We start from the raw sequence: 27,702 nt of genomic DNA on the forward strand, positions 1-27,702 counted from the left end.
TAATAAAACAGAGGTAAATAATTTAACAGATGAAGAGTTCAAAGCATTAGTAATAAGAACGCTAACTGAACTAAGGGGAAAAAGTGGATGAACACAGTGAGAATTTTAACAAGGAACTAGAAAATATAAAAAAAGAACCAATTAGAGCTGAAGAATACAATAACTGAAATGAAAAACACACTAGAAGGAATTAACAGCAGACTAGGTGATACAAAAGAATGCATAAGTGATCTGGAAGATAGAATAATGGAAATCATCCAATGAAAACAGCAAAAAGAAAATCGAATTTTAAAAAATGAGAAGAGTTTAAGGGACCTCTGAGAGAACATGAAGCACACTCGCATTGTAAGGATCCCAGGAGAAGGGAGAGAAAAAGGTCAAAAATGTATTTAATGAAAGTATGGCTGAAAACTTACTGAACCTGATAAATGCAACAGATATCCAGATAAAGGAAACCCTGAAAGTCCCAAACAAGATGAACCCAAAGAGACCCACAGCAAGACATATAATTACAATGGCAAAAGTTAAAGGCAAAGAGAGAATTCTAAAGGCAGCAAGAGAAAAACAGAGTCACATATTGTAAATCAACTATACTTTAATTAAAAAAAAAAAAAAGTACCAGACACTGGGGAAATAAAGAGTCACATACAAAAGAACGCCCATAAGGCTATCAGCTGATTTTTCTGCAGACACTTTGTAGACCAGAAGGGAGTGGCATGGTATCTTTGAAATGCTGAGAGGGAAAAAGCTACAACATAGGACACTCTACCGAGCAAGATTATCATTCTTGCTGGAGAGATAAAGAACTTCTCAGACAAACAAAAATTAAAAGTTCATAAATACTAACCGGCCCTAAAAGAAATGTTAAATGGTCTTCTCTAAGTGGAAAAGAAAAGGCTGCGGAGACTTCAAGATGGCGGAGGAGTAAGACGTGGAGATCACCTTCCTCCCCACAAATACATCAGAAATACATCTATATGAGGAACAACTCCTATAGAACACCTACTGAACGCTGGCAGAAGACCTCAGACCTCCCAAAAGGCAAGAAACTCCCCACGTACCTGGGTAGGGCAAAAGAAAAAACAGAGACAAAAGAATAGGGACGGCACCTGCACCTCAGGGAGGGAGCTGTGAAGTGGGAAAAGTTTCCACACACTAGGAAGCCCCTTCACTGGCAGAGGGGGAGGGGCGGGGTGGAAGGGGGGTGGGAAGCTTCGGAGCCACAGACAAGGGAGCAGCAACAGGGGTGCAGAGGGCAAAGCGGAGAGATTCCCGCAGAGAGGATCAGTGCCGACCAGCACTCACCGCCTGAGAGGCTTGTTTGCTCACCCGCCGGGGCGGGCGGGGGCTGGGAGCTGAGGCTCGGACTTCAGAGATCAGATCCCAGGGAGAGGACTGGGGTTGGCTGCGTGAACACAGCCTGAACGGTCTAGTGTGCCACAGCTAGCCGGCAGGGAGTCCGGGAAAAGTCTGCAGCTGCCGAAGAGGCAAGAGACCATTGTTTCCTGGTGCGTGAGGAGAGGGGATTCAGAGCACCGCCTAAACGAGCTCCAGAGACTAGCGCGAGCCGCAGCTATCAGCACAGACCCCAGAGATGGGCATGAAATGCTAAGGCTGCTGCTGCAGCCACCAAGAAGCCTGTGTGCAAGCATGGGTCACTCTCCACACCTCCCCTCCCGGGAGCCCGTGCAGCCCACCACTGCCAGGGTCCTGTGATCCAGGGACAACTTCCCTGGGAGAACACACAGGAGAACTCACGGCGCGCCTCAGGCTGTTGCAATGTCACACTGGCCTCTGCCGCAGCAGGCTTGCTCTGCATTTCGTGCCCCTCCCTTCCCCTGGCCTGAGTGAGCCAGAACCCCCTCATCAGCTGCTACTTTAACGCCGTCCTGTCTGAGCGAAGAACAGGCGCCCTCAGGCGACCTACACACACGCAAAGGCGGGGCCAAATCCAAAGCTGAACCCTGGGAGCTGTGGGAACAAAGAAGAGAAAGGGAAATCTCTCCCAGCAGCCTCAGGAGCAGAGGATTAAATCTCCACAATCAACTTGATGTACCCTGCATCTCTGGAATAACTGAATAGACAACGAATCATCCCAAAATTGAAGTGGTGGACTCTGGGAGCAACTGTAGACTTGGGGTTTGCTTTCTGCAAATAATTTGTTTCTGGTTTTATGTTTATCTTAGTTTAGTATTTAGAATTTATTATCATTGGAAGATTTGTTTATTGATTTGGTTGCTCTCTTCCTTTTATATATATATAGACATATATATCTTTTTCCTTTTTCTCTTTTTGTGAGTGTGTATGTGTATGTTTCTTTGTGTGAATTTGTCTGAATAGCTTTGCTTTTACGATTTGTCCTAGGGTTCTGTCTATCCTTTTTCTTTTTCAGTATAGTTTTTAGCACTTGTTATCATTGGTGGATCTTCTTTCTTTCTTTATTACTTTTTAATTATTTAATTTTTAATAATTTTTTATTTTAATAACTTTATTTTATTTTTCTTTTTTTTTTCTCCCTTTTCTTCTGAACCATGTGGCTGGCAGGGTCTTGGTGCTCTAGCCAGGTGTCAGGCCTGTGCCTCTGAGGTGGGAGAGCTGAGTTCAGGACATTGGTCCACCAGAGACCTCCCAGCTCCATGTAATATCAAACAGTGAAAGCTCTCCCAGAGATCTCCATCTCAACGCTAACACCCAGCTCCACTCAACGACCAGCAAGCTACAGTGCTAGACACCCTATACCAAACAACTAGCAAGACATGAACACACCCCACCCATTAGCAGAGAGGCTGCCTAAAATCATAAGGTCACAGACACCCCAAAACATACCACCAGACGTGGACCTGCCCTCCATTTACATTTAAGGTAGTTATCAATCATGGAGCTGGGAGGCCTCTGGTGGACCAATGTCCTGAACTTGGTTCTCCCACCTCAGAGGCACAGCCCTCATGCCTGGATGGAGCACCAAGAGCCTGTCATCCACACAGCTCAGAATAAAAGGGAGAAAAAAAGAAAGAATGAAAAAGATAAAATAAATTTAAAAATAATTATTAAAAGAATATTAAAGTAATAAAAAAGAAAGAAAGAAGAGAGCAAACAAACCAAAAAACAAATACACCAATGATAAGAAGCGCTAAAAACTATACTAGGAAAAAAATTTTAAAAACGGACAGACAGAACCCTAGGACAAATGGTAAAAGCAAAGCTATACAGACAAAATTAGACACAGAAGCATACACATACACATTCACAAAAAGAGAAAAAGGGAAAAAAAAATATTCATTGCTCCCAAAGTCCACTTCCTCAAGTGTCCATCGACAGATGAATGGATAAAGAAAATGTGGCACATATATACAATGGAATATTACTCAGCCATAAAAAGAAATGAAATTGAGTTTTTTGTAGTGAGGTGGATGGACCTAGAGTCTGTCATACACAGTGAAGTAAGTCAGAAAGAGAAAAACAAATCCTGTGTGCTAACACATATATATGGAATCTAAAAACAAAAGAAAAAAGAAAAAATGATCATGAAGAACCTAGGGGCAAGACAGGAATAAAGATGCAGACCTACTAGAGAATGGACTTGAGGACATGCGGAGGGGGAAGGGTAAGCTGGGACAAAGTGAGAGAGTGGCATGGACATATATGCACTACCAAATGTAAAATAGATAGCTAGTGGGAAGCAGCTGCATAGCACAGGGAGATCAGCTCAGTGCCTTGTGACCACCTAGAGGGGTGGGATAGGCAGGGTGGGCAGGAGGGAGACACAAGAGGGAAGAGATATGGGGATATATGTATATGTATAACTGATTCACTTTGTTATACAGAAGAAACTAACACACCATTGTAAAGCAATTATACTCCAGTAAAGATGTTTAAAAAAATGTAAATGCTCCAACCAAAAGACATAGACTGGCTGTATAAACAAGATACCAAACAAGACCTGTATATATGCTGTCTCCAAGAGACCCACTTCAGATCTAGGGACACATACAGACTGAAAGTGAGGGGATGGAAAAAGATATTCTATTCAAACAGAAATCAAAAGAAAGCTGGAGAAGCAATTCTCATATCAGACAAAATAGACTTTAAAGACTATTATAAGAGACAAAGAAGGACACTACATATTGATCAAGGGATCAATCAAGAAGAACACAATTGTAAATATTTATGCACCCGACATAGGAGCACCTCAGTATATAAGGCAAATGCTAACAGCCATAAAAGGGGAAATTGACAGTAACACAATCATAGTAGAGGACTTTAACACCCCACTTTCACCAATGGAAAGAGCATCAAAAATGAAAATAAATAAGGAAACACAACATTTAAATGACACATTAAACAAGATGGACTTAATTGATATTTATAGGACATTCCATCTAAAAACATTGATATTTATAGGACATTCCATCTAAAAACAACAGAATACATTTTCTTCTCAAGTGCTTATGAAACATTCTCTAGGATAGATCATATCTTGGGTCACAAATCAAGCCTTGGTAAATTTAAGAAAATTGAGAGCAGAAGCAAGAAGAACTACAATCCTGCAGCCTGTGGAACAAAAACCACATTCACAGAAAGATAGACAAGATGAAAAGGCAGAGGGCTATGTACCAGATGAAGGAACAAGATAAAACCTCAGCAAAACAACTAAATGAAATGGAGATAGACAATCTTCCAGAAAAAGAATTCAGAATAATTATAGTGAAGATGATCCAGGACCTCAGAAAAAGGATAGAGGCAAAGATCGAGAAGATGCAAGAAATGTTTAACAAAGAACTAGAAGAATTAAAGAACAAACAAACAGAGATGAACAATACAATAACTGAAATGAAAAATACACTAGAAGGAATCAATAGCAGAATAACTGAGGCAGAAGAAAGGATAAGTGACCTGGAAGACAGAATGGTGGAATTCACAGCTGCGGAACAGAATAATGAAAAAAGAGCAAAAAGAAATGAAGACAGACTAAGAGACCTCTGGGACAATATTAAACACAACAATATTTGCATTATAGGGGTCCCAGAAGGAGAAGAGAGAGAGATAGGACCTAAGAAAATATTTGAAGAGATTATAGACGAAAACTTCCCTACATGGGAAAGGAAATAGCCACCCAAGTCCAGGAAACACATAGAGTCCCATACAGGATAAACCCAAGGAGAAACATGCCGAGACACATAGTAATCAAGTTGGCAAAAATTAAAGACAAAGAAAAATTATTGAAAGCAGCAAGGGAAAAACAACAAATAACATACAAGGGAACTCCCATAAGGTTAACAGCTGATTTCTCAGCAGAAACTCTACAAGCCAGAAGGGAGTGGCATGATATATTTAAAGTGATGAAAGGGAAGAACCTACAACCAAGATGACTCTACCCAGCAAGTATCTCATTCAGATTTGATGGAGAAATCAAAAGCTATACAGAAAAGCAAAAGCTAAGAGAATTCAGCACCACCAAACCAGCTCTACAGCAAATGCTAAAGGAACTACTCTAAGTGGGGAACACAAGAGAAGAAAAGGACTTACAAAAACAAACCCAAAACAATTAAGAAAATGGTAATAGGAACATACATATTGATAATTACCTTAAATGTGAATGGATTAAATGCTCCAACCAAAAGAAACAGGCTTGCTGAATGGATACAAAAACAAGACCCACATATAGGTTGTCTACAAGAGACCCACTTCAGACCTAGGGACACATACAGACTGAAAGTGAGGGGATGGAAAAAGATATTCCATGCATATGGAAATCAAAAGAAAGCTGGAGTAGCTATACTCATATCAGATAAAGTAGACATTAAAATAAAGAATGTTACAACAGACAAGGAAGGACACTACGTAATGATCAAGGGATCAATCCAAGAAGAAGATATAACAATTATAAATATACATGCACCCAACATAGGAGCACCTCAATACATAAGGCAACTGCTAACAGCTCTAAAAGAGGAAATCAAAAGTAACACAATAATAGTGGGAGACATTAACACCTCACTTACACCAATGAACAGATCATCCAAACAGAAAATTAATAAGGAGACACAAGTTTAAATGACACAATAGACCAGATAGATTTAACTGATATTTATAGGACATTCCATCCAAAAACAACAGATTACACTTTCTTCTCAAGTGCACATGGAACATTCTCCAGGATAAATCACACCTTGGGTCACAAAACAAGCCTCAGTAAATTTAAGAAAATTGAAATCATATCAAGCATCTTTTCCGACCACAATGCTATGAGATTAGAAATCAATTACAGGGAAAAAAACGTAAAAAACACAAACATATGGAGGCTAAACAATACGTTACTAAATAACCAAGAGATCACTGAAGAAATCAAAGAGGAAATCAAAAAATACCTAGAGACAAATGGCAATGAAAACATGATGATCCAAAACCTATGGGATGCAGCAAAAGCAGTTCTAAGAGGGAAGTTTATAGCTATACAAGCCTACCTCAAGAAACAAGAAAAGTCTCATAAACAATCTAACGTTACACCTAAAGGAACTAGAGAAAGAAGAACAAACAAAACCCAAAGTTAGCAGAAGGAAAGAAATCATAAAGATCAGAGCAGAGGGGGGCTTCCCTGGTGGCGCAGTGGTTGAGAGTCCGCCTGCCAATGCAGGGGACACGAGTTCGTGTCCTGGTCCGGGAAGATCCCACATGCCATGGAGCATCTAGGCCCGTGAGCCATGGCTGCTGAGCCTGCACATCCGGAGCCTGTGCTCCACAATGGGAGAGGCCACAACAGTGAGAGGCCTGTGTATGCAAAAAAAAAAAAAGATCAGAGCAGAAATAAATGAAATAGAAACAAAGAAAACAGTAGCAAAGATCAATAAAACTAAAAGCTGGTTCTTTGAGAAGATAAACAAAATTGATAAACCATTAGCCAGACTCATCAAGAAAAAGAGGGAGAGGACTCAAATCAATAAAATTAGAAATGAAAAAGGAGAAGTTACAACAGAAACCGCAGAAATACAAAGCATCCTAAGAGACTACCACAAGCAACTGTATGCCAATAAAATGGACAACCTGGAAGAAATGGACAAATTCTTAGAATGGTATAACCTTCCAAGACTGAACCAGGAAGAAACAGAAAATATGAACAGACAAATAACAATAATGAAATTGAAACTGTGATTAAAAATCTTCCAACAAACAAAAATCCAGGACCAGATGGCTTCACAGGTGAATTCTATCAAACATTTAGACAAGAGCTAAAACCCATCCTTCTCAAACTCTTCCAAAAAATTGCAGAGGAAGGAACACTCCCAAACTCATTCTATCAGGCCACCATCACCCTGATACCAAAACTAGACAAAGATATAACAAAAAAAGAAAATTACAGACCAATATCACTGATGAATATAGATGCAAAAATCCTCAATAAAATACTAGCAAACAGAATCCAACAACACATTAAAAGGATCATACACCATGACCAAGTGGGATTTATCCCAGGGATGCAAGGATTCTTCAATATACACAAATCAATCAACGTGATACACCATATTAACAAATTGAAGAATAAAAACCATATGATCATCTCAATAGATGCAGAAAAAGCTTTTTGACAAAATTCAACACCCATTTATGATAAAAACTCTCCAGAAAGTGTGCATAGAGGGAACCTACCTCAACATGATAAAGGCCATATATGACAACACCACAGAAAACATCATTCTCAATGGTGAAAAACTGAAAGCATTTCCTCTAAGATCAGGAGGAAGACAAGGATGTCCACTCTCACCACTACTATTCAACATAGTTTTGGAAGTCCTAGCCACGGCACTCAGAGAAGAAAAAGAAATAAAAGGAATACAAATTGGGAAAGAAGAAGTGAAATTGTCACTGTTTTCAGTTGACATAATACTATACATAGAGAATCCTAAAAATGCCACCAGAAAACTACTAGAGCTAATCAATGAATTTGGTAAAGTTGCAGGATAGAAAATTAATGCACAGAAATCTCTTGCATTCCTATACACTAATGATGAAAAATCTGAAAGAGAAATTATGGAAACACTCCCATTTACCATTGCAACAAAAAGAATGAAATACCTAGGAACAAACCTACCTAGGGAAACAAAAACCTGTATGCAGAAAACTATAAGACACTGATGAAAGAAATTAAAGATAATACCAACAGGTGGAGAGATATACCATGTTCGTGGAATGCGAGAATCAATATTGTGAAAATGACTATACTACACAAAGCAATCTACAGATTCAATGCAATCCCTATCAAATTACCAATGGCATTTTTTACCGAAGTAGAACAAAAAATCTTAAAATTTGTATGGAGACACAAAAGACCCCGAATAGCCAAAGCAGTCTTGAGGGAAAAAAATGGAGCTGGAGGAATCAGACTCCCTGACTTCAGGCTATACTATAAAGCTACAGTAATCAAGACAATATGGTACTGGCACAAAAACAGAAACATAGATCAATGGAACAAGATAGAAAGCCCAGAGATAAACCCACACACCTATGGTCAACTAATCTATGACAAAGGAGGCAAGGATATACAATGGAGAAAAGACAGTCTCTTCAATAAGTGGTGCTGGGAAAACTGGAAAGCTACATATAAAAGAATGAAATTAGAACACTCCCTAACACCATACACAAAAATAAACTCAAAATGGATTCGAGACCTAAATGTAAGGCCGGGGACTATAAAACTCTTAGAGGAAAACATAGAAAGAACACTCTTTGACATAAATCACAGCAAGATCTTTTTTGATCCACCTCCTAGAGTAATGGAAATAAAAACAAAAATAAACAAATGGGACCTAATGAAAGTTCAAAGCTTTGCACAGCAAAGGAAACCATAAACAAGACGAAAAGACGGCCCTCAGAGTGTGAGAAAATATTTGCACATGAATCAGCAGACAAAGGATTAATCTCCAAAATATACAAACAGCTCATGCAGCTCAATATTAAAGAAACAAACAACCCAATCCAAAAATGGGCAGAAGACCTAAATAGACATTTCTCCAAAGAAGACATACAGATGGCCAAGAGGCACATGAAAAGATGCTCAACGTCACTAATTATTAGAGAATTGCAAATCAAAACTACAATGAGGTATCACCTCACAGTTAGAATGGGCATCATCAGAAAATCTACATCAGAAAAACTACAATGAGGTATCACCTCACAGTTAGAATAGGCATCATCAGAAAATCTACAAAAAACAAATGCTGAAGGGGGTGTGGAGAAAAGGGAACCCTCTTGCATTGTTGGTGGGAATATAAATTGATACAGCCACTATGGAGAACAGTATGGAGGTTCCTTAGAAAACTAAAAATAGAATTACCATATGACCCAGCAATCCCACTACTGGGCACATACCCTGAGAAAATCATAATTCAAAACAAGTCATGTACCACAATGCTCATAGCAGCTCTATTTACAAAAGCCAGGACATGGAAGCAACCTAAGTGTTCATTGACAGATGAATGGGCAAAGAAGATGTGGCACATGTGTACAATGGAATATTACTCAGCCATAAAAAGAAATGAAATTGAGTTATTTGTAGTGAGGTGGGTGGACCTAGAGTCTGTCATACACAGTGAAGTAAGTCAGAAAGAGAAAAACAAATACTGTATGCTAACACATATTTATGGAATCTAAAAAAAAAAAAAAATGGTTCTAAAGAACCTATGGGCCGGACAGGAATAAAGACGCAGACGTAGAGAATGGACCTGAGGACATGAGGAGGGGGAAGGGTAAGCTGGGACGAAGTGAGAGAGTGGCATGGACCTATATACACTACCAAATGTAAAATAGATAGCTAGTGGGAAGCAGCCGCATAGCACAGGGAGATGAGCTCAGTGCTTTGTGACCACCTAGAGGGGTGGGATAGGGAGGGTAGGAGGGAGACATGGGAAGGAGACCCAAGAGGGAGGAGGTATGGGGATATATGTGTATGTATAGCTGATTCACTTTGTTATAAAGTGGAAACTAGCACACCATTGTAGAGCAATTATAGTCCAATAATGATGTTTAAAAAAAACAAAGCTGCAACAAGAAGTAAGAACTTCTAGGAAAGGAAAAATCCCACTAGGAAAGGCAAATAAATTCTATAACTATAATAGATAAAAGATAGACATGAAGATATAAAATATGACATCAAAAACACAAAACATGGGGGAGGGGAGTAAAAAAAATGTAGATCTCTTAGGCAGTATTTGAACTTAAAAGACTACCAGTTTAAAACAAAGTAGATATAGTTATGGGTCAACATATACAAACCCCAAGATAACCATAAATCAAAAACCTACAATAGATACACAAAAAACGAGAGAGAAAGGAACACAAGCAAATCATCAAACCGAAAGGGAAGAAACTAAAAAGAAGAAGAAAAGAACAAAGAACTACAAAAAAAACAGGAAACAAGTAACAAAATGACATAGCTATCGATAATCATTTTAAATGTCAATGGATTAAATGCACCAATCAAAAGACATAGGGTGGCTGATTGGATTAAATACAAGACCCATCTATACTGCTACTTACAAAAGGCTCACTTGCAGAGAGGCAATTTTAGGCTTATGATAATGTTTGGAAGCCTCAAAGTACCAATCTAAATACACATTCCATTCAGTTCTAGAAATTTTAGCACTATTGTATTCCAGTTTGGTTTAAAAAAAATTCAGTTTGGGGATTTCAGAAGTTCCATTTGGCCGTTAATATTCTATATTGCCTTTGGTCAGGTAGATCCATTTAGTTAGAAATGTGTATGAGGAAGAGCTGAGGTTTTTACACATAAAATTGACCAGATTCCCTGTAGGGGTGCCCTCAAAATATTTAGATAACTGGGATCCTATTTCTCAGAGGTTTTTCTATAGAGTAAAAGAATAATTTTTTAAAAGATTAAAAAACTCAACCATCTTACATTTTAAACAACTCAGTTCAATAGCTTAAACAGTTCAAATATCTCAAACAGCTTGCAAAGGAACTGCAGGCCTAACACTAGCAAGTTCTAAGGGAACAGGTTGGTCCTAGAGGAGCCAGGCCAAAGGCTTCTCAGCCCACTTCTCATAGAACAACCCCTACTCCAAAGGAATGGGTCAAAGGTTGAAACAGCACAGTTGCAATGAAACAGCCCCCGTTCCAAAGGGAACAGGCTGAAACCTAACCAGTTTCAGTTGAAAGAGTCTGATCTCAAAATCTGACCAAGGTGGCAAATGAGTGCTCGTATACAGAACAAGGCCTTAACCAGAAAGGACAAAACCTGAAAATAGATCCCAGATAAAGCCTGGAAAGCTTCAAATGCAAAGAGAGTATGAGCTCAGATCCAGGAGAAAGACATACCTTCAAACTCCAGGGTTGACAAGAAAAGCAGTGGGCACAATGGGCTCAATCGTGAGTATCTCACCTGTTTGCTCACCAGCCCCAGACCTGTCGGGGCTCTTCTCTGGATCCCTGTACGGGCCACCAAAATGTTGACCTAAAACAAATAGACTGCCAGTTATTTCTCTAGCAAAATGGGTTTTTTGGAATCAGCAGAGAATTGCAATTCGGAGTCTGCAACCCTGGCAAACTACCTGCAAGTCCCCACAGAGCAAGGGAGAAGAACTCTTGGAAAAGGCAGTTGGGAGAGTTGTAGTAAACAAAGAGTCCAGGACTTTTCATTGACTGAGTTGTTGCCAGGAAAGAAGTGGAGTCTTTCTTGTTCCTGTTGGACACTGCCATGATCATAGGGAGTGAGAGCTCCCCCTTCTGGTCTCCAGACTCTAGTTGATTGACGTTTTTGTTTATTAATTCTGTTTACAGAGGCCAGCAATTAGCCTCCTTTACAGATGGGGAAACAAAGGCTAAGAGAAGTTAGGATGATGATATCCTTAATCTGCTCATCTACCACCAGGAGGGTATCATCCTAAACTCTGCCCTCACCCAGACTGCCAAGAAATAGTTTCAGCCCAGAGAGCCTAGGACAATTCTCATGAGACAGAAATCAAGAGCAGCAATGAGAATTCCTTGTATGTTGTTTAGGACTCAGCCATGCAAATTTTAGGCATGAGCAGTGGCGGGGTGAGGGGGGGGCGGTGGGAAGAAGTCCTGAGCTGGTTTTTTGGAGATTTAAGTTCCATTTCTGGCTCTGACAAGAAAATGTGTGGCCTTGGACAAGTCACTCTTTTAGCTTCAGTTTTTTCCTGCTTCTTAAAACAATATTGTAATCCCCTGAGAAGTTCATTTTTTCCAACCAGATTTTTGAGATAAGGCAGTTGTATATTTTTCTGTTGGACATTTAAATCCACTGCTTTTCTGCTCAGTTCTCTTAGATATAAGAGCATGTCAACCACTATATTTTTCTCCAGAAGACCACATGGAGGGTCTGTGGGATAGGATTGGGCAGAGAGCCAATCTTTTTATACTCTACCTTCTTAGACAGGACCCACAAGAAAGTGCTTCTCCTTAATTAAGCACGATGATCAACTGTGGAAAGGCCAGTGGGGCTCTCCTTGTAAAGATGAAATGCAGCCATGGGCAGAAAACAATGCAGGTAATTCCAGCCAGGAAGGTCTAGTCTGGAAATTTTTCAAAGGGCTACAGATTGCACAACCTAACATCTACTACCCCAGGGCAGTGTCTCCCTAGCTGTTGAGGAAGATGAGCCAGGAGAAGGTTTTCCAACCTGTTTCAGTTAGTAACTGCAAGTAACAAGAGACCTAAAGATAATGGCTTAAATGAACAAGGAATTTTTCTTTTCTTACACATAAAAATTCAAAGAGAAGCAGTTGAGAATGATATAGCAGCCCCAGTGAATTCAGGGACCTAGGCTCTTTCAACCTGACCACTCTGGCAATCTTACAAGTGGCTTCCATCCTAAAGGTTGCCCATGGTTCCAAGATGACTTGGAGCTGGAGCTCCAGACATCACATCCACATTCCAAGCAGAATGAATGGAAGGGTGAGGGGCAAAAAGATGCTCCTCCCAGTTGAGTCAGACCCTTTAAAAGAAATTTCCCGACATCTTATATATCATGACCACCCCTAGCTGCAAGGAGAATGGAAACTGGCTGGGCAACTAGAACTCTATGCCATACTACCTGAGCAAGTTTTTATGCTGTTTGATCTGGATTGTTTTGGAAATGAGTTCCTTCTAGAACTTTCATTTACCAGGTTACATATATAAATGCTATTGTATTATCTTCCCTAAATTCCTACTTTCCGTGAGACCTTGCTTTTGCCAACCTCATTTTTGCTGTGATAAGCTTTTCTTATCTATGATAAGCTTTTCGGGCATCTAACCCCTGTACTTGGCTAGCCATTATCGTTCTCACCCCACTTCACATGGGAGTGCTAGGTGCAACTAAGATAATTGGTCAACAGGGCTTTTAGATGTGGCAACGATGCTCTCTTTGATCTTCTCTTGGGAGTTACTAGCTCCCTCAGTCCTTGGAGGGTAGATACTTGCCAGTCTGAAAAGCTCTGTTGTACTTTGTCTCAGAGGCAGGGAGCTGAGACCAGTGCCTCCAGAGGTCATTTCCAAGTGTCTGAGCCTACCCTGGTCCACGTGGCCCGTGATGAGGCTGGGCTCCCATGATCTCTTGCAGTTATTCCCTACTATGTGTCAGTCACCACGGGGAAGCAGAAGGATGCAGCCACCGACAGCCGGGCCTTCATCTTCCTGATCGGAGAGGATGACGAGCGCAGTAACCGCATCTGGCTGGACTATCCCCGAGGGAAGAAGGGCTTCAGCTGCGGCTCAGTGGAGGAGTTCTATGTTGCAGGCTTGGATGTGGGCGTTATCAAGAAAATAGAGGTGCTGGGCCCTAGGGCCTCGGGATGGTGACCACCCCTAGGGAAGGAAGGAAGGAACTGACCAGTACACAGGTGGGAGGGTGAGTGGGCCCGACCTGAACCCCACTCAAAACAGGCAGCGGAGGAAGAGCTCCTGGCCCCTGCCATCAACTAGCTGGGTGACCTTGGTTGCATCACCTGCCCCTCCAGGTCCGTTTTCCAGCCACCCATTGGGGATGCCTGTGTATTCGTTTTTTATCGCTGTGTAACAAATTACTACAAACTTAATAACTTAAGGCCACACAAATGTATTATCTCACAGTGTCCTGAGTCGGAAGTCCAGGGGTGAGTTAGCTGGATCCTCTTCTCAAGGTCTCACTGGGCTGAAATCAAGTTGCTGCCACGGCTGGGGTCTCATCTGAGACTTGGGGTCCTGTCCCAAGCTCAATGGCTGTTGGAGGAATCTGTTTCCTTGTAGTTGTAGGACCAAGGCCAGAGGCTGCCTGCATTCCCTGCCACGTGACCCTCTCCAAAATAAGGCAGTTTGTTTCTTCAAAGCCATTCAGAGAAGATCTCTTCTGCTTCAAATCTCTCTGACTTCTTCCATCTCTGACGTCTAGACCCTCTTTTAAAGGGCTCGCCTAATGAGGTCAGGCCCACCTAGAATAATCTTTCGATTAATTCAAAGTCACCTGACTAGAGACTTTAATTACATCTGCAAAATCTCTCCACCTTCACGGGAGGGACTCTGGTCGGTGAGTGTGAAGCACGTTGGAAGGCAATGCTGAGGGAGGAGGCAGAAGAGTGGGGAAGCGGACCCTGAGCAGGGAGGGCTTCTTTCCCAGTTGTGCCCTGTCCTCATGGCCCCTGTGTGTCCCCTCCTAGCTGGGCCACGACGGGGCCTCCCCCGAGAGCTGCTGGCTGGTGGAGGAGCTATGCTTGGCTGTGCCCACCCAGGGCACCAAGTACACGTTGCGCTGCAATTGCTGGCTCGCCAAGGACCGAGGAGATGGAGTCACCTCCCGTGTCTTTGACCTCCTGGATGCCATGGTGGTGAACATCGGGGTGAAGGTATAGAGGGCACCTGTGTGTGTGCATTGTGTGGCTAAGGGCAGTGCAGGCTGAGGTGGGCGAGCAGCAGGGGAAATGGAAGTGAGAGAAGCAGCAGACTCATCCCTGGGGCACTGGCAGGGGCTGCAGCCCTATATAGCAGCCAGACCCACTTTGCTAGGAGCCAAGAGAATCAAGTCTCTTCTTGTCTGCAGCTCTGTAACGTTGCACAAGTCATCTGGCCTCTCCAGGCCTTGGTTTTCTCATACAGCACATGGAAATAATGCTTTCCATCCTGTTCCATGTAAGATCTTGATGAGAACTAATGACACCATGAACAGTCCAGAAAAGCTTTGCCTGCTCTACACAGACATGCAGAGTCATTATTCTCCAAAGGATGCCGCAACAACACCAGTAGGCCAGTCATGAGGACAGATGGCATTTGGGAGACTGTGAGCCTCTGGGTCTCATAGTGTAGTGAGTGCTGTCTGCATAAGACCCCCTTAAGGGGAAAAAGCTGGAAGGCAGGTGCTCTAAGCTCCTGTCCCATCTCCACCTCTAACTAGCCAAAGGACCTGGGACAAGTTGTATAAAGTCCCAGGTCGGTGTCAGGCAGGAAGCAGGATGCCTGGGTACTGGGCCCCAAGGAAACGTGGCCAGCTGGTGGCGCAGAGGCCTCTGTGTCACATGACCCTGCAGGTTCCCTTTCTCTCTGAAAAGCTGTGGGGTAAATGGAAGGTCCCAGCCCTCATCTCTATTCCTGAATCCAAACCAATGCACTACTAGATTTAGGTCAGAAGCCGTCACACAAAGGTAAGGAGAAATCGCTCTGGGCCTGAGCATGCCCTGCCTATATAGTATATGGAAACAGAACGAAGGGCTGAGTTATGGGCTCTAAAACTCTTGCCAGGCAGGAGTGTGGATGCCTGCCCATCCCCTGCTTGACAGCCAGAGAGCAGAACTTTCTACGGCATCGATACCCCCTCCCTTGCTCAGCCATCTCCATCTGTGGCCAGACGGTCAGTGCAGGAGAGCACACAATTCATCCACGGACCTCCGTCCTGACCCAATTCCCAGCAGGCACGTGGGTGTGTGTGTGTGTGTGTGTCACTCCCAGCGCATACGCACACCCCGCTCGGTACAGCTGCATCTCCCTCTGAGCTCTTTAGTCTGTGGAAATCCAGACCCACACCCCAGTTATTCATGTTACAAAAGAACACACGTTTGTCACTTAACAAAGAACTGTAGGGCTCTTTGGACTGGCCACCTCCCCAAGACATCTGATATGAGACTGGAATTACAAAAGCTCTGTTTCTGTGTCTCTTTCTGGAAACACACCTATGACATAAAAAAGAGATGTGTCTGCATAAAGGAGAGAAAGATGGACACAGAGAACACAGGAGTCTGGAGAGATCAGCCTTAAAGGGACAGTCTCCATGGGGCCACAAAGCACTCACTTTGATCATTCTGTTTCTATGTCTGCTGGATTAGAGCAAAATAGTGTCGGGCTTCTGCTTTCATTTCTGATAGCTCCGTGCCCATCACAAATGCCCTTGTTAGGTGGTCTAAGAGGATTTTCCTGGTAAAGCAAGGTGCTCTTCAATGACCCCCTTGGCAAACATGTCCTCCTGGCCAGGCCTGAAATACTACTTCGAACCTTGCAGTAGCGTGGTGAAGATTCTAGATGCTGCTTGAAAAGACACAACATCACTGCCATGAATAACTTGGGTTATGAGTCCGAAAGCACCTGGGTGATGGGGACCTAGCGCCTGCACGAGTGACAGCAGCCACTGGGGAAGGGAAGGGCCGGGTACAGGTATATGCAGAGGAGATGCTCAGCCTGGCACATCCGTGGCCACGTGTGCAAGCCTCTCCGGAACCTTCGAGACCTAATTGCTAGTCCTTGGGCACCTGGTGAGAGGCGTGGAGTAAGAAGCCAGGACCAGAGAACCTTCCAGGTCAGGGGTGAAGATGGCCCCTCTTGACACGAGGCTGCCTCTTGGAGGAGCCAAGGCAGGGGCCTCGGTGAGGGCACCATCCTCGGAGGAGTAGGCTGCTCCCTCCGCCTCCAGCAGAGACAAAGGGAATACGTCCTCTTTGGAGCAAACCTCAGGCAAAAGGGCAAAATTCCAATCTAAAGTGAAAACCACGTACAATAGGCGGCTGTCCCACTTCACAAGTGAATGGAGGCAGAAGTCCCTGAACCATCAGACTGGGCACGCTTCCCACTCACCGATGTGCAGGGTGTGTGCTGGCTGCAGCAGGAAGGAGGGGGTCCCCCACAACCATCCCCAAGGCGACGTGTCTGTAGCTCTCGCAACTCTACAAAGTGCTTATCCCTATTTTATGGAGGAGGAAGCAGAGGCTGGAGAAGGTGGGGCCTCTGCCCAGGTCAACAGTTAGCATGGGACTCAAGTGGCGCCCTGCATGGCTCCAAAAGCCACTGTCTGCCCAACACACGCTGCTGGGATGAACAGACTTAGGTTGGGATTCTACTGACAAAGAAATTGGTTAATGCTGGGGCTCTTGGTCATATTCCTACTGCGCACGTTCTCTATCAGAAACTGAACTCCTCTCCAGCACTGAACTGGACACAGCCAGGGACACAGACAGTAACAAGGCCTAGCTCTTGCTCTCCAGACATTTACAGTTGATTAGGGGGAGACCTCTTTTCAGAGCCATGGAGCTTGGAGGGCGTGTTGTCTTGCCCCAGTGAGAAGGAGGCAAATCCGTGGGGTTAACGGTTGAGCCCAATGCCCAGGACCCACATCCCTCTCGTGGCAGGTGCTCTATGAAATGACGGTGTGGACGGGCGACGTGGTTGGTGGTGGCACCGACTCCAACATCTTTATGACCCTCTACGGCACCAACGGCAGCACAGAGGAGGTGCAGCTGGACAAAAAGAAGGCCAGGTATCTGGAGGTGGCCTGTGCCCCTTGCCCCTTTGCCCCTCCACACACCCAATCCTCCACCATCCAGCCCCATCCTGCCTTTAAATAGACTGCTTCCCTCACTCTCCTCTCATCCCCTGGGGCCTCCATGCCTCTGTGTGATTTCTCCCTCCTGGAAAGCTCTTCATCCACTCTCTCTGTCTCAAGACCCTTCTGTTTCAAGGGCTAGCTCAAATCCACCTCCTCCAGGAAGCCTACCTTGATCACCTCAACCCATAGCACTCCTTCCTTCCTACCTTCTGCCTTTCCTTCTTTCCTTCTGTCACTCAAAGATGTTTACTGTAAGGTCTGTGTTAGTTGATAGCGTTGTGTCATTGTGTATCTCCTGCTTTCATTCTTTGTATAGTAGTAATGTAGCCTGTTCACATCAGGGGAAGCTGGGTGAAGGGAACACAGAAACCCTGTTCTATTTTGCAACTTGCCTGCAAGTTCAAAATGATTACAAAAAGGCTAAAATAATTTTTAAAATATTAAAAAACAGTTGAACACCTATGTCAGACACTGTCTCAGACATTGGAGAAACTGTACAACCGGGAAGAGAAGATGCTCAAACTCACAATGCTTAACACCTGAGGGAACCACAGCAACAGCATGGACACTGATGTGGGCTTATTTTGTGCTGGACATTTTTCTAAGCCCTTTGAATGTACTGATACACCTAGTCTTCCCTACAACTCTATGAGGACCATTATTATCATCCCCATTCTATAGGTAAGAAAACTGAGGCACAGCAGGGTCAAGTCATGTTGCTCAAGGTCCCAGAGCCAGTAAGCTATGGCACTGGGCACTGCACCCAGGTGGCCCCAGTCTTAAGCATTAGGTTCTACTGCCTCTTAAGATAGTTATTAGTAATGGCAATAAAGGTGAACCTCTTGTAATGATTCCTGTCTGCGCCTTCCGGCAAATCCTCAGCTTGGTCCTGGGTTTTGTTTGGTTTTCTGTGTTCAGCCATCGTCCCCCAAACCATCCCTGACCCCTGATATCTTAAGCATCAGAGGGGAGAGACTCAGAGCCCAAGCCTAGGATTTCTAAAACCCATCCACAGCCACTCACCCCTGAGACCACACTGCTGCCTCCCCAGGCTGGAGGGCAGGATCCAGAGAAGCCTCCTTTCTGAGCCCTCACAGCTCCTGACTCTGGCCTTGCCTGCAGGCCTCAGTAAGTACTTCTGGATGGTGGCGGTGGTGAGGATGGTGAGGACAATGCTGAAGCTCTTGGGAGCCAGGCACAGGTTTCTTCCCACGGACAGAGCCGTTCACGAGAGCGGGAACTCTGCTCATCTTACGCAGCTCGTGCCTGGGGGTCTGATGAGCAGTTTTTGCCTGTCTTCTCTTAGCACTTCTACACTCTCATTATGCAACTCCTGTTTCCTCCTGGAATTCTCCCGTGACCAATTCTCCCCTGATGATGATTGTAACAATGGCTAACATTCAATGAGCACCTGCTCCCTGCCAGGCACCCTTGTAAGTGCTTTTTAAAGATATATTAACTCACAACCAATAAGGTGCCTGAGACACAGAAAGGTGAAGTAACTCCTCAAAGTCACTCAGGTAGTAAGCAGGCGAGCTGAGATTCGAACTCCTGAAAGTGTGGAAATAAACGAAGGCCGAGTGAGAACAGAGGCTATTTCTTTAGAGCTGGCTATAGCAAGGGTGTGAGCCACCATCTCTTTGTTTGGCAGAGGCTAAGGCTGTCAGGACTCTGGCAAAGCTTCAGAGTGTAGCATTACTGGGGGCATGGCGAAGCTGAAGGGGAGCTACCTAGAATCAGGCATCTTATGTGATTGAATTGGGGAACGTATCTGGGTTTCTCTGATTGTCTTGAGTTGGGAGAGGGGGCAAATCAGGGAAGCTGGCAGTCACTCCCCGCATCCTGACCATCATGGGCCCACTGCTGGTGAGGCTGCAGTCTGGCTGCCTGGGATGACTGCTGCTGCAGAGGTGGTGGGTCAGAGTTCTGTTATCATCTCTGGTCTAGCCAGTGTCTGTTTGTATCTTCAATCTCTCACAATATTTACCGCTATACTTTGACCCTAGTCTCCACCCCGCCCCCAGATTCCTGGAATTTCTCGGATTAATTATCCCACGCCTACGTTCCACCTTATTTTATAGACACACGCAGACACAGTTGCTGGTGGGAAAGATAGATACCTCCTTTCTGGTAGTATCTAAATTCCAAAAATGTTGCTTGAAAATTATACCATATTGCAAATGCTTCGAGGCACCTTGTTAAAGAATTTTGGTTTTCCAAATTAAGATTTATTCTTTGAAGAGGGCCATCATTTCTTAATTATTCTGGAGGGCAAGCTCAGGGCTCTTACCCAAGACATATTTTGCTTCATTGTATTTGCAAGTGGCCCGAAGTTCGGCCTGTGTCTTGGAATCCTCATTATAGGGGTCAGCATCTTGACTCAGGGACTTGGATTGTAAGACCCACTGGGCTTGTGTCGTGCACACAGTTTAGTGTTGTGCAAGGGAGCCTTTCCCAAGAAATGGCATGTGACCAGGATGGAGGCAGAAACGTGCATGTGTCACACAGAAAGCATTGTGTAGGTTTGCCTGCTGCAGCGCCCCTGTTGTAAAATGCTATACCCAGAGGCCAAATTTGATAGCAATTCCCTCAACCCCACTCCCCAGCTAAAGTTCCCAACTTGTCATCTTGCCACTTTGGGGGAAACTGTTCTGGTAAATTAATTCACAGTGAGATGGTCGTGAATGCATGTGGCATTCAAAAAAATGATGCCCTCAAAAGGTAATGCTTAAACCCAAGGAATGACTGTCTAACAGTGGAACTTGAGGCAATTAGTTTCTAATGGATGTAGGGGCTATTTTTAGGCAAATAGATGTGGTTTTTCTCTAGAGGGAAGTAAGTGCCTGTAAGGAATCATTCCTAGGCCCAGTGGAGACACCAGGAACTGGGAAATTCTTTGGTCTGGAAGCAAACCAGATTCTCAGAGTTCTGTTGGCTTTGCCCTTCTGGATGGCCCCCTGGCTTCCACTAACCCTTAGTGCAAAGAAGATGAAAAGAGACTCAGCTCAAGAGAATGCTAACGGAGGGCAGAGCCCGGATGGCTTTCCAATTGCCACTTCAGGAGGCATTTGGGAGCCACTAGTGACGGTGGCTTGGCCTTAGCTTGTAATAGCTTGTAAGTTTTGAATCTTTCCTTCATATCTTTCTCACTTAGATCTCACACTGCCTGGTTAGTGATAAAGCTCTGAGAGTGGAAAGGGCCCGTCTTTGGGGACTTCCTGGGCAGGGGAGCTGGTGGGGAGGCTCCTGGAGTTGGTCAGGCTTGGAGGGAGGTCTCAGGGCTGAGTGGGAATGGTGGTAGTCTGAGAGAAGAGGCAAGCGGGCTGAGTTCCAGGGACCGGTGCCTTTGAAAGATCAGGCAGTTGGAAAGTCCTAGCACCCACTGCTGGGTGACCCCTCTTGACACATCATCTTCAACTCAGAGGCTGCCCTTTAAAAGGACACTGGAAGATTCGAACATGTGCTGGGCCTGATCATGGCATTTGAGGATGGTAGAGATTTAGAATCTGTTTGAGATTTCTTTAACTTTGATCTACTCTCAAACCAGGGCAAGAATGCTCATGAGATATGGTTGCAGACGGGTTGATGCAGCTCCCTGCTGGGCAGCAAGTTCAATGATCTTATTGGTCCCTGAGGAGCCCAGTTCAGAGGAGCCAGGGCCTGTGGGCTCTGCCTTTTACCCCTCAGTCACATCAGCACCTGTGGACACCTACACCACCGCTGAGGCAGTCCTGCTGCTATTCACCAAAGCCTGGAGTTCTCTCTGTGCTGGGTCTCTCATCTGCACCCCCTACAGTCCCGAAGTGCACATTCTTGCCACTTGGGTCTGTATTAGTTTCCCGAGGTTATGATAAAAATTTACTACAAACCTAGTGGCTTAAAACAACGCAAACTTATTCTCTAACATTGTGCTGATGAGCACTTCGGGCCTGGAGAACAGAGGTCTGGTGGCTACTGCAAGGGCCTGGGGAAGGGAGACAGTAGAGGCACTGAGGTTGGCCAAACTGTTGACAATTAAACAATTGGCTCTTGGGACAGAGCTGGGACCGACTTATTAAGGGTTGGCCAATGCTGTCCTTAGAGGGACAGAGCTGCCCCCAGTTGCTGTGGGATGCAGCATGGGCTAGATGGCCATTGGTACTGGAAGAAGCTGGGTCTAACATGAAGCTACAGGTGAGCCTCTGATCCCAGCCAACTCCAGGAGCCCCAGCCCTACCTCTAAGATGCACAGAGGCAAAGTGCCTGAGCAGCTGCCCCAGGGAGGCTGGCTTTGAACCCCATAACCTTCTTCCCTATCTTCCAGCCACCCCCTCCCCAGGCTCCCTACCCATAAATCTTCCCCAGCTTCTTAACAATGTCTAAAACTTTTCCATTAAATACTGGCCCTTCCAGCCTAAGTCTTCAGGTTTGGTTAGCCTTAGGCTGTCCTCCATCACAGAGACTGGTGAGTGAGCGGGCGCTAGGCCGTTTCCCAAGGACAGCCTTTGATGGGGTGGAGAACAGAAAGAAGGGCTGACAGGAAGGGAGTGAGGGGCAGCTAAAGCTGCCGAGCTCCTTCAGGTGGATGAGCAGGACAAAGCCAGGGCCACTTCGGCAGCCCCATCCTTCTGAGCCAGAGGCAAGGGGACCTGACTCAGAGGCTGACCACTTCTCCAGGGGGGGCCCTCAGTGTGTGGCTCTCTCTCGTGTCAACTGGGATGTCTTGAGGGGCTTGGAGCAGCAGGAAAAATGTGGCTGGTGAGCTGTGGAGGAATGAAGGGCCAATGAGGGGCTTTCCTTTCAGATGCAGGCCTTTTACCCTGAGGAGAGGGGTCCATCCAGGTGTAATCGGGGTTTAGCCTTTAATGGATGGTGAGGGGGCAACTGTAACCCAGTCTTTGGTTTTCTAAAAGAAAAGCTTATTTCTCTCTCCCTTTTTCCTTACATGTGCCCCACCATAAAATCTCCATAAAAGGGAGATATTTGGCTAAATTCAAAGGGCGAAAATTAAAAAAAAAAATACAAAGCACAGATTTCTAAAGTTCCTTTATTCTGCAAAATTATACACCTGACGAGAGTAAGGAATCAATGAGTTGAAAGATTATTTGAGAGAATCTCCACTATGTGAGATGAGCTTGAGATGAGCTTGACATGTTCCCCACCATAAAATCTCCATAAAAGGGAGATATTTGGCTAAATTCAAAGGGCGAAAATTAAAAAAAAAAATACAAAGCACAGATTTCTAAAGTTCCTTTATTCTGCAAAATTATACACCTGACGAGAGTAAGGAATCAATGAGTTGAAAGATTATTTGAGAGAATCTCCACTATGTGAGATGAGCTTGATAGAGTAAGGAATCAATGAGTTGAAAGATTATTTGAGAGAATCTCCACTATGTGAGATGAGCTTGATAGGGGAGTTTGTGAGCACCACCTTCCGGTTCCCACGTGACCAGAGGGACAGACAGTTTAAACTAGAGCAGGAGGGACTTAGGGCAGACTTCTGGGAGAGTGTTTTTACGTCTAATAATCATAAAGTGTACATAAGCAAGTTATCAAAGGGATTAGGCCTCTTGAAGACGAGGGGTAGTTAGTTCTCAGTTTGCAGCATTTGCAGTCCCAGTTCCCACTGACTGTGGCCTCCGTTTTTAAAAGTACGTTTTGTTCAAGGAAGCATAAAATTGCCATGCAGTGTCATATCTTCAGTGATACCTGCGTTACCCCCAGGGGCTTAGCAGCAGCAGCACCTGGAATCAGTGAGCAGTCGAGCAATGTCAGCACTGATGGTCGCATTTTGCATGCAGCACTGTGGGAAGAGCAGTAAGAAATAAAGATAGAGTGTCTCTGAGATGATGTGGTCATTCGGTAGCAAAATAGTAATAGCAACAAAAGCAATGTTAACTGCCATTTTACAGTTATTACTAGTATTTCCCAACCTAGGGCCACTGCCTTCAGTTATGCATATTCTGTACAGAAAAATGTGAACAACACTACCTAGAGTTGTGCAGTGCACAACTTGCCCCACCATTCGTGGCAGCCCGTCACTCATAGAGTCTCATTTAAAATCTTGCAGGTATGGAATTTTTTTCACATTTTAAGTTGATTTCACATCCATTTGGTCCTCATGACAGTTTTATGAGATTGCCGGGCCAGTGTCATTTTCCCTAGACTACAGATGAGGAAACCAAGTCCCAGAGAGGAGCTGGGACTGTTCCATGTGGTTAGCAGAATGAGATTAAGACCCAGAACTGGTACCTCTTGAATCAGGACCGTATCTACCAGCAACTCACTTAACTCAGTCTTTTGGGAACACATCTGGGGTGCAAGAGACAAGCTAGTGGGGAGTCACAGGGAGCTGAGAGGCCTCTTCTTCTCTCCTTACCCTGAATCTGGTCTCTGGCATGGCCTCGCCCTCTCACCATGGCCAGCCTCCCTTCTTCATGCCCCTCCTCTCCACCCCCAGATTTGAGCGAGAGCAGAATGACACCTTCATCATGGAGATTCTGGACATCGCCCCGTTCACCAAGATGCGGATCCGAATTGATGGCCTGGGCAGCCGGCCCGAGTGGTTCCTGGAGAGGGTAACATGGCTGGACCCTCACCCTCCCTTCCAGCCACTGCCCACCCGTTCTTCCTGCTCCTTTGGGCTGTCAGTGGGCCTTGTTAAAGTGCAAATGTCACCTTAAAGTGTTGTTATGCGGACCTGGCCCAGATAATCAATACGCCCTTTGGTGTGAATTAATCAGAGAACCTAGTTTTATTTATTTGAGTCCAGTCAAAACTGGATCAGCTGCCAGGGAATACAGCCTGCCCTGTCGACAGAGACAGGGTGTGGGCTTCCTGGAGGAAGCGAGTTGGGAGGGGTGAGAGGGGAGCAAGAGCTGGGGCGGCAAGGCTCCAATGGTGGGAACATTAGGCAGACGGCAAGGAGGCTTCCGGTGCCCCTGTGATCACGGTTAGCTGGCTGCCTCTTCTTCCATCTTGGGCCAATGCTCCCCTGTGAGTCATCCTCTCATCCCTCATCCATCAAAGGCCATCTGTCCCAAGTCCCCTCAGGCTCTGCTCCCCTGTCCAGACTTTAGCAGATTTTTCTTGAGCCGACAGTAGGGTGCTCCCACCAAGGACAATCTGGCGAGCTTGGGTACACAGTTCCGGGGTCTATGGTTGACAGTGGTTTGGTTGGTCTGTTTTTCTGTCATTCATTCAGCAAACATTTCTCATGCACAGTGATGGGCACCTCTCGGAAATATATTTAGACGAATTGCCCATTTCCAACTCCCCAAGTGAGGGTAGTCATGGCAGGGGCTTCAGACCCTGTGCCAGGCCCGCGGGGCAGGGTCTTTTCCTGGAGAGGACCCTTTCCTCATGCCTCAAGTCTAAATCAGAAGAACTTGTCTCAGACCTGGGATCATGGGTCCCGGGGGTCCAGATGAGGGGGCTGCATAGCGGGTGGGCAGCTGGCAGAGGTGAGGGAGGTCTTCCCATGCTGGCCTCTCTCCCCCAGATCCTCCTGAAGAACATGAACACTGGAGACCTGACCATGTTCTACTACGGAGACTGGCTGTCCCAGCGGAAGGGCAAGAAGACCCTGGTGTGTGAGATGTGTGCCGTCATCGACGGGGAGGAGATGATGGAGTGGACTTCCTATACCGTCTCAGTGAAGACCAGTGACATCCGGGGTGAGTCAGTGGGTCCCTCCCTTCTCCTATACCCACCTGCCACTAACCCTGCCCCTCCTTACATTCTGGCTCAGGTCCTGGGCTCCGGTCAAGACATTTTTCTCTGGATGGCCTTCCAAAAGTTAGTCAGGCCAGCTCCTTTCCACAGTGTGCCACCTTCTGCCTGAACAGAGTATTCCTCCCAGCGACTGACTCGGCCCTGTCCTTCCTGCCTCAGGGAAGTGAGGGAGAACGTTACCAGGCCGTATGGTCAGCACTTCTGAAAACGGTGCAAGAGATTAGCTCAGAGGCCCTCTGTCCTCCTGCTGCCTCCTGACACCCCTCACCCAGGTGCCATGCATCTTGGATGCCCCTGGGTTCCTTCCCACATCCCTGTGCTTGGCCGCCATCTGCTGTGTGCCAGCTTTGGCCTGGGGTCTTAGGATGGGATAAGTCCCTGAGCCCGTGTGTGACTGACATTCGAGGGCAGCAAAGACAGCGAGGCTGTGACAGAAGTTGGCACAGGTGCTGGGAACCCAGAGGAGGGCACCTTACCCAGCCTGAGATCAGAGGCAAGGGTCATGGAACTGCTTCCCAGAGGTGGTGCCAAAGTCTGGCCCAGAAAGACAAACAGAAGCCGGTGAGGCAGAGGGGACAGCAGAGGAGGGGCCTTCCAAGCAAAAGTACAAGCGAGCTCAAAGGCCAGCAGCTGAGAGGAAAGCAATGCCTCCTGCCTCCCCTCCCCTATACCAAGCCTGTTCCCCAGCAGCTGGTGCAAGGAATCTGGCAAACTCACTCACACTACTTATAAATGGCTGGTGAGAGAGCCCCTTGTTGGCCCTGGTAGCTTACATTTCAACAGAGAAGCATTCAGCCAAAGAAATGAAGCATCTCCGGCATACATGATGGGTCAGGACAGCTGGCAAAGTTTTTTTTGGCACCTCCCTTCTTCCTTTCCTCCTCAGAGTGAAGCCTTCACTCTCTTCGCTTAAAGTTCCAAGTGTTCACAGTTTTCGAGTCCCTCATCCCTTCATGATGTGCTCTCAGAAAACAATAACTACATTTTTAACCACAGGGTGTGTATCAGAAAATCTTCAAGGAGTGACCTCTCCCAGAAGCCTTTTCTTTTCAGCTGGGGTCAGTACCTCTATTTGGCTTAAGCAAATGATGTGAAGCTCTAGTGTAGAATGTCAACCAGAGGCAGATTTGGGAACAAGGAACTTTCACATTTTACAGGAGGGAGTTTATTTCTAAACTGTAAAGCCAGCCTACACGACACATGTTTAAGTATGGGTGTATTTCCCCCAAACTAGGTGAGTTCTTGTACCAAACCATTCATACTTGGTAACCAGGATCCCAGTTAACCCAACAGCATTTACAAGCCACAGAGGTGAGATGAAGGATAGAGTTGTAGACCTGGGAGCCCTATGACACTGACCAGCCCTTTCCGACCTCACCCCTGGCCTCGATGACTCTGAACTTGCCCATGTGCCCCCCTGGCTCCTCCCAGGATCCCAAGAGTGAGGCCAGAACAAGAGAGCTATGATTCACAAAGTCCAGCACCCAGAGCCCTTGTCTTGTGCACCCCAGGAGCGGGCACCGATGCCAATGTGTTCATCATCATCTTTGGGGAGAATGGGGACAGCGGGACCCTGGCCCTGAAGCAGTCTGCCAACTGGAACAAGTTCGAGCGGAACAGCACCGACACGTTCAACTTTTCCGACATGCTGAGCCTGGGCCACCTCTGCAAGCTGAGGGTCTGGCACGACAACAAAGGTAGCTCAGGCTCAAGGTCAGGGTGGGAGGGAGGGCAGGCCTCAGCTCTCCACCTGAGCCCCACCCCATCTCCCTGGCAGCACGTGGATCCTTCTACCCCAGGGTGACAGGGAACCGAAAGCAGTTGATTGCCACCATTTTTTTTTAAATTTATTTATTTTTGACTGCGTTGGGTCTTTGTTGCTGAGCGCAGGCTTTCTCTAGTTGCGGCGAATAGGGGCTACTCTTCATTGTAGTGCGCAGGCTTCTCATTGCGGTGGCTTATGTTGTTGCAGAGCACAGGCTCTAGGCACACGGGCTTCAGTAGTTGTGCCACGTGGGCTCAGTAGTTGTGGCTCGTGGGCTCTAGAGCGCAGGCTCAGTAGTTGTGGCGCACGGGCTTAGTTGCTCCGCGGCATGTGGGATCTTCCCGGACCAGGGCTTGAACCTGTTTCCCCTGCACTGGCAGGCGGATTCTTAACCACTGCGCCACCAGGGAGGCCCGATTGCCACCATTTTG

The 27,702-nt window shown here is 45.7% G+C and overlaps 1 protein-coding gene across 1 annotated transcript in view; it reads left to right on the top strand.

The window, feature by feature from the left end:
- The window catches only part of LOXHD1 (lipoxygenase homology PLAT domains 1), a 202,363-nt gene that overhangs the window by 144,487 nt on the left and 30,174 nt on the right, over positions 1-27,702 (top strand). The window contains exons 32-37 of the mRNA XM_049697900.1: positions 13,574-13,782; positions 14,646-14,831; positions 17,595-17,722; positions 24,233-24,350; positions 25,274-25,448; positions 27,018-27,203. Coding sequence (XP_049553857.1) covers positions 13,574-13,782; positions 14,646-14,831; positions 17,595-17,722; positions 24,233-24,350; positions 25,274-25,448; positions 27,018-27,203 — 1,002 coding nt within the window. The remainder of the gene's footprint in view (positions 1-13,573; positions 13,783-14,645; positions 14,832-17,594; positions 17,723-24,232; positions 24,351-25,273; positions 25,449-27,017; positions 27,204-27,702) is intronic.

Source organism: Orcinus orca, chromosome 15, assembly GCF_937001465.1.
Source record: "Orcinus orca chromosome 15, mOrcOrc1.1, whole genome shotgun sequence".
Lineage (NCBI taxonomy): Eukaryota > Metazoa > Chordata > Mammalia > Artiodactyla > Delphinidae > Orcinus > Orcinus orca.